At 37.4% G+C, this 7,684-nt stretch overlaps 1 protein-coding gene across 4 annotated transcripts in view; it reads left to right on the top strand.

The window, feature by feature from the left end:
- The first annotated feature begins 451 nt into the window (after nt 1–451).
- DNAL1 (dynein axonemal light chain 1) overlaps nt 452–7,684 on the top strand; it is a 45,522-nt gene continuing 38,289 nt past the window's right edge. For 3 of the 4 annotated variants that reach the window (XR_008596581.1, XM_054972685.1, XM_054972683.1), the window contains exons 1-3: nt 452–474; nt 1,602–1,697; nt 5,072–5,110. Coding sequence is in view for 3 of the 4 variants with exons in the window: in XM_054972685.1 (XP_054828660.1) it covers nt 1,695–1,697; nt 5,072–5,110 (42 nt within the window). In the remaining variant the exon portion in view is untranslated. Of the gene's footprint in view, nt 475–649; nt 808–1,601; nt 1,698–5,071; nt 5,111–7,684 lie in introns of those variants that run through there. The other variant, XM_054972684.1, reaches the window with a different exon arrangement.

Raw genomic sequence — 7,684 nt, 5'->3', positions numbered from 1 at the left:
ATAAATATTATTAGTCTTTAAAGTGCCACGAGACTTCTGTTTATTTTTAAACAGAATTTCGTTTGCTCAACTATGGCAAAATTTCTTGATAAATTTCTGATAGGAATGTACTGAATTTCCATGAAAACGCAAGCCGCGTAGAACACACGCTCATTTTCAGCAAAAGCAAATCTATTGAAACTGTAATCTGTATTTCCTCTTTCGTATGCAGCGGTCTTACATTCCGCCAGAAGAAAGACCACGTAAGACCGGAAGTCAGGGGAGATGGATTTTTCTCGTTTCCCCCTCATCTCTATGGCTGTAGAGAAATTTCCGGCGTAGAGGCCCATCTATTTGCAGGTGAGCCTCTATGATCCGCAGCCGGTTGACTTTTCTTTCCCCCGCCCTCCTTTCCCTCAGGTGAGCATGCGCACGGGGCTTAGCGTGCCATAGCAACCAAAGCAGTAGACAATAGCAACCAGAATCATAATCATGGTAAGTCCGCTCGAAGGCTGTGGGAGAAAGGAAGCGACGGGAGGAGCGGCCTGGAGTTGGGCGAAGGCAGTAGGGACTTAGCGGCGGGAGAAGAAGCGCCGGTGGTTTGGGTGGGTAAGGAGATAGCGAAAGGAGAGGGAGGGGTTTTACCTGAGGGAGTTGTCTGGGGCGAAGAAGGGCCCGTTTGGAGCGGGAGAATAGACTCTGCTACTGGACGGAGCAGAGGGTCCTTTCAGTGAAGGCAAGAGCAAAAGAACTGGACCACGTCGCTTTTGTCCCATCTTTCTGTAACTGCGTTCAAGATGAGTTGAGGAGGAAACTGGCTGCGGAGAGGTGAGTTCGTGGAATAATTAAAGAAGGTGCTGCTTAGCATCAGGGCAAGTAAAAGTATGAGAAGCCGAAGGAAAGGTTCCCTTCGCCTCTTATTCTCTCCTTCCCGACTTGCAACGTGGATTCCTGTTTGCCCTCAACTTAAATTTCAAAAATTCTTCGGTCTACACCCACAGTAGCATTGCCACATTGATCTGATAATTTCCTAAGTAGTAGAGAAGCTGAGCCAACTAGCATTGTACGGTGGCTTTTCCTGACAGACAGCCCGAGCTCTGTGTGTGGTGTAGTTAAGACTTTGAGTGGCAGAGACCTAAATTCAAATGTCACTTCAGTTATGAGCTCTCCAAGTGGCTTTAAGGCAAGCCACTCTCTCAGTTTCAGTGTGGGGAAAATAATACTGACCTACTTTAGATGATGACATAAAGATTACTGAAGTAATGTTTAAGCACTGAAGAGCCTTGTGGTGCTTTAAAGACTAACAATTATATAGAGGCATAAGATTTTATAAACCAGAACTTATTTTTCCTGATGTACTCACCTAAGGGTATACACACACTGTGAGTACAGAGAGAATATAAAGGTCAAGCATTGCAAAAGATAGGAGTAGAACTCAATCTTGAATTAATACAAGTTCCTATTGGATTGGGTGTGAGATAATATATGTGAAATGCTTTGAACACTAAATTGCTGTCTGTAAGTGCTACACATTTGTTATTAAATGGCCTCTGAGGCAACATGAAATCTTTTCCTTTGATGCTTGAAACCTGATGTAATCCTAACATGTTATTGTTTCACAGGAGGGGCATTCATTTGAAGGAAGGCTTAAATAGTTTGTACAGACTATTCATTATCCAGGAATCATCTGAGTGTTGGGAGTCACCTTCAGTAGAATGGTAAATAGATACTTTGAAGGTTGCTTTAAAAAGAACCTGCATTAATAAGTGTGACTGAAATTCCCAGTTGTAGAAGAACTTTATTTAAGATGTGTCACAAGAATAAAAATTATAAAATCAAGGACTTAATGCTGCTGTGGTGTGTGGTTATGTTCTCCGTTCCATGTTCTGTGGAGGTTTTCATTATACTATAAGGCCGTAATAATTCTTTTTACCCAGGGCAGCAAACAGCCTGAATTTTTCCGGGTTTTAACTACTGCAGCTCATAGGAAGTGTAATGGCTAAAGCTACATCCAAATCAAAGCATAGAACTCTCTCCTTGTTGCACTTTAAAAGCCTTTAATGCACCAATTTCCTGTCACAAATATGCAGCAATACTGTTGGCAACTTACGTAGTTTTATTCAATTGACTGATAAACTAACAGTGCGATCCTAAGAGGAGTTACTCCAGTCTAAGGCCATTGAAGTCAATGGGCTTAGACTGGAGTAACTCTGCTTAGGATTGCACTGTAACAGTGTAGTATTTTGTATTAGCCGTGTCTTATCCTTTTTACTTATGAAGTTTTCAATAACACAGGTGATATATTTTGTGGGACTATTGTCTCCTTGTACATTCTTTTATGTAACATCTTATTTTCATCAGCAGCAAGTTTTCAGAAGTAATGGGCTGCAAATAGAAATATTTTTCATCCCTTTTGCTTGAAAGGACAAAGAATAAGAATCACCAGCTGAGGCTTCATAGGAAGCTTCTTATAAAAACCTTGGCATGATGATTATTTCATTCAAATGAGTTAGGTCAATGAGTCTCATGGCTTTTAGTGATTTGTGCAAGAATCTCCCATATATACTATAAATAAATATGCTTATCAACTACATCAAGCAATATAATTTGGTTTGTATTTTGGTTATCAATTGCTGTGTGTCACGGATTAAAATCAACTGAAATAATATATAAAGAACAGCAGTGGCCTCTTCATATATGTTAACATTTTAGGTTTATAGGGAAAAATTGGAACGTATCTGTTCTTATGTGTCCGTACATTGTTGATTGTTAGATCAGACTGATAAAGTCTGCAGATTTATTGAAATGATGTAGTAATGTTCTTAGACAAAAATGACACCTCACACTTTGATTCATGACACAGTTTACTTAGTATAAAAACAAATTATCTGATATTTCTGCATGACTGGGATGTGGATGCAAGTTATAGAGCAATCTAGATGGCATTGTTGTTGCTGTGAGGGAAATATCCAGACATTGCGGAGAGAACTTAATTCCTCTTAATGCCAAAAAATGGTTTTAAGCTCTAGAAAGCTAAAAAGAGTATGTATTTTTTATTTTGATGCTTAAGTTTTCTTTGTCCTGAGTATCAGTTTAATGCTGACTAAAACTGAATTGCAAATGCTATAGTACAATCCTAACAAAAGAGTTACACCGTTCTAAGCCCATTGACTTCAATGGATTTAGAAATGTGTAATTACTTTTTTCCTTTTTTATTATTTTATAGACATAAACAAACATGAACAATAACAGTAACTATCCAAAGTAAAATTACATAAAGTGTCTAAGGAGACTAAATAACAGGTGCTTTTTCCTGAAATCGCGTTTTATGCATAGCTTAATTTGAAGAGCAAAGATCTTATATATATAGGTTGATAATATCTCAATGAGGTAAGTTAGATGCCAATAACTCGTTGTTTGTAAGAAACTCAAAAAAAGGATTCCATTTTGTATATAAGTTTGATAATAATGACAGGTTAGTAGACATTAGTATATTTTCCGATATTTTCTCCATTATCAGTTGTTCCCAAATTTTAGAATACCACAAATTAAGAGCTGGTGGATATTGTGACTTCCATTTTATTGCGATTGCCATCTTTGCTGCCACAAATAATATTGAGGTTAGGTCACGTCTAATTTGCGGTACGGCCATGTCTTCCCAATAATTAAGGAAGATCAATTCTGGTTTAAAAGCTATATTGTAAGATGTCATAAGGGATATTTGGTTAATGACTTTATCCCAGAACTCTCTTATATATTTACATCCCCACTAGCAATGGTAGAACATGCCCATTTCCCCACATTTTTTCCAACAACATAGAGATTTTTTGGATGAGATGATTGCTAATTTTTTTAGTGTTAAGTACCAGTAGTGTATGATCTTATATGTCTGAAGTTTTGTGCTGATTACTGATGAGTTAATTAGTTTGGAGCGCCGTATTCGAGCCCAAATATCATCTATTAATATTGTTTCACAATCATTTTGCCAATTAGATTGAATTTTCAATGCCTGTTGTTTTTCTGAATTTAATAGTACATTATAGATTTTGGAGATAAGACCCTTATGGGAACCATTAGACTTATCTATAAGGTGCTGTAGATCTTACTGGATGTGACAAATATAATATGTCATCAGCAAAAAGGCTTGCTTTGTAATCTATATGTTTGAGTGTAATGCCTTGAATTGATTTATTATTCCCTATTGTTTCTGCCAGAGGTTCTAGGGCCAGTACAAATAAAATTGGGGAGAGGGGACACCCTTGGCGTGTTCCTCTGAATAACTTAAAAGTATTGGATGTTACTCCATTGGAGCTAATTTTTGCTAATGATTGCATGTATATTGCCTTAATTGCATTTAGGAATTTATTTCCGAAATTCATATATTGAAGTAAAGTCTGTAAGTAGTTTATTTCAAGAGAATTGAAAGCTTTCTCTGTATCTAGAGATAAGATCAGTGATTTCAGCCTTTGATTTTTACAAAAAAAATATTTAGTGTTTTGTAAAGAAATGTGTAATTACTTGAGCTTGCACACTAATAGTATGATTAATCAAAGCTACTGTATAGTTGCAGAGTGAAATGTGTTCTGCATTGGAGAGTGTGTTATCCATTGCATGTAACTTACAGCAAGCAAAGCCTTTGGAACTCAAACCTCTAAAAGAGTTTCTACTATACAATTACATCATTTCTTTCCTCCATGTGCTAAATGTGATGATAAAACCAGCAGAGTAAAACTGCCATTACTGTCCTTTTAAGACTAAGAACTGCAGGCATCTGAAGCTCTCAGCATTCAGCTGAAGTTTATACCTTTTTATACCCAGATCTCCCATGTTAGCTGTGATGTATTTACGTTATAAAAATATTCCCTATTCCCAAATTTGATGAAAAAGGTTTTTAAAATGAACTTCGTAATTTTCTAACATTTTACATTACCACACATTTCAGTAAAACTGGTCTTTCTTTGACTAGAGTATCTTGATATTGCAGTATGTGCATTTATTTAAATATGATTATTTAATCAGTTCAGACTTTGATTTAATTGATAGGACTGCTGCTATTTAATTGTATAATACTTGTTTTTATGTATTTGTTTAGGCAAAAGCAACAACTATTAAGGAAGCTCTAGCTAAATGGGTAAGTAGAAATGGGATTATATAGTTGTATGAACATTCTAGGTGAAGAATAGGGCTCCAGTCAGTTTTATAAAACTCTTTGCAATGACATAGAGAGAGTAGTTTGTAAGAAATGCATGCCTGAAAAAATATATACATGATATAGAGCTGTATTGATTCCATCAGCTTGCACTGTTGATAAGAAAGATGCACTTTTTCTTTGCATCTCAGTGAGAAAGCAGGGTATAAATATGGGAAATAAATATATAAAATAAACCAATTAACTGTTCTGTTAAAGGTGGCACAGTCTCTTGAAGTAAGAGGCTCCTCTAGCAATGGAAGAGCCTCTTGTATCTGCAGAATATACCAAAGGAACATGCTTAGCTGAACAGAGTAATAGGCTGTAACCCCAAACTCTTACATCATTAATTCACTGAAGTTTTAGATTTGAACTGCTGTGGTGTTCAGTGATATTTATAAAGCATCTATAATGTTATACTATTACATACATAGATATTACATGGTCAGTACTCAAGTACTCAGACAGGTAAGACAAAAAAGGAGTAAAAATCAAGGTTTTATAGGGTTGTACTCTGTCACTCTGCTCAGCTAAGGAGGTTAATTCCATGGGTGCTAAGCACATCCCACCAGTAGATGAACCTCTTGGATCAGCTGGACATGCCTTGCACCAATGGAAAATAACAATTTAGCAAAGCAAAACAGGAAGATGCAGCCTATTATGAGTAGTGAGGATGAGTAAAGGGAGAATCTGATGGCAGCAGAGGAGGCTAAGCTGAGACTAGGCAAACTTTAAATAGGCTCTGATACAGAAGTGTGTTATAGAAAGAGAAATGATAGATGTTATACAGAAGATGTATATCCACATATAGCACAGTAGGATCAACCAATCATTTATTACAGAGGGAACAGCAAGATAGAAATATTCAAAGACAGCAGTGGGATAAGGAGGTGAAGGAGGCTCTGGGATAAGGGCTTTGGTGGAATAGCAGAGGAGAATAGAAGAGACACATGAGAACTAGAGTATTAGAGAGGTAAAGGTTTTAAAGTAGGGATTAGAAAATTGTAGGAGTAGTAAGGAGCCAGAGTATTGATGAATATAGTTAGGGGAAATGTATTTGCGGCAACCTCCTGCCTAGATGGTTGAGACTGCTTGTTTGTCACATCTTTTGCCAGCTGTCCTGCCTTTCTCATATAATTATCTTTTGTAATCTTATCGCCACGAACTCAGTCGCTTTTTCAAGAAAATAAAATAGGAGAAACAAACCAGTGTCCATGAATTGAAAATGTTCCCATCCTGCAGGTTAAGCTTAAATTACTTACTTTAGTAACTTCCCTAATTATCTTAATTTAGAAATAACCAGTTAACCTTTTGCACTTTGGCTGTGTTTACTAGTACTATTTAATGTAGTACTGATTAGATGATATGCTAAAACTGAGTTGGATCAGGGGAACTCAACGTTTAACACATAACACAATTCTCACCTTTGAAATAGTAAGTTGGCTCCTGAGCACACACAGAGGCATGAGGAGCTTAATCATTTCCCCCCTTCCACTCCATGTGCTTTCAGTAGCAGAAAGGGCCATAGAAGGTAGGCTGCCTGTTCCATGTGTCTCCTGGGCCTACCTTTTCTAGCACAGGGTGGAAGCAAGGGAATGGTGAAGTTCCTCCTGCCTCTGTGCACGCTCGGAAGCTGATTTGTGCATGCTCCTCCCCCACCCCACCCCCATTACAAAGGTGAGTGTCAGGTCACATAGTAAACGCAAGTTTTATTTTATTTTACTGCATTTATACCCTACCTTTCTCCCCAGTGGGAAGTTAAAGAGGGTGTACATCATTCTTCTCTCCACCATTTTTTTCCTTACAACGAACTTTGTGAGGCCTGTTAGGCTGAGAGTTTGTGACAAGCCCAAGGCCACCCAGTAAGCTTCCATGAGAGAGGGAGGAATCCGATCTGGGCTGCCCAGATCCAAGTCCATCATGCTAGTCACTGCACTACACCAGCTCTCCCTCAACCCAACGTGCGTTTAACCGATCATCTAACCAGACCCTTAGTCAGTGCAGAGTTGTGATCTTTATATTTTTTCTGTCTACAGATGTTTTAACTTAGGTATTTTAGTTAGATTTTTTTAAAGGACTAGATAAAACCAGGCACTACAACGTATGCTATTTGTTTTGGTTTTCCGGGCATCCATTTTAATGTTTGAATTTTTCTTTATTATCTTAGAAGCTGGAAATGAATGCTAGGAACTAGAGTACTCTGTTAGCATCCTATGCTGTTATAATAGAATTTGGCACTGATATGACCTACCACATGTGTAGTTATGAAGCTGTATTGGTATAAAAACATATTTAAATGGTTGGTAGAAGAAAGAAGGCAAAAGAAAAAACACCTAATCTGGGTTGTGAGATGAAATAACAATACTGGTGGAATGCAAGAGTTCTCCCTGTATGTTTTTTTAGAAGAAAGTAACTAATTTCTGTATGAAGAAAACGCTTTTTGTGGAATGCTACTGCAAATTTAGAGTTCAGTTGAGGTCCGTTCATACAATCTAGATGTTTTTCATTTTAGTGTGC

The sequence above is a fragment of the Eublepharis macularius genome, chromosome 2, assembly GCF_028583425.1.
Source record: "Eublepharis macularius isolate TG4126 chromosome 2, MPM_Emac_v1.0, whole genome shotgun sequence".
Taxonomy (NCBI): domain Eukaryota; kingdom Metazoa; phylum Chordata; class Lepidosauria; order Squamata; family Eublepharidae; genus Eublepharis; species Eublepharis macularius.
This window is presented reverse-complemented; position numbering and strand designations above follow the sequence as displayed.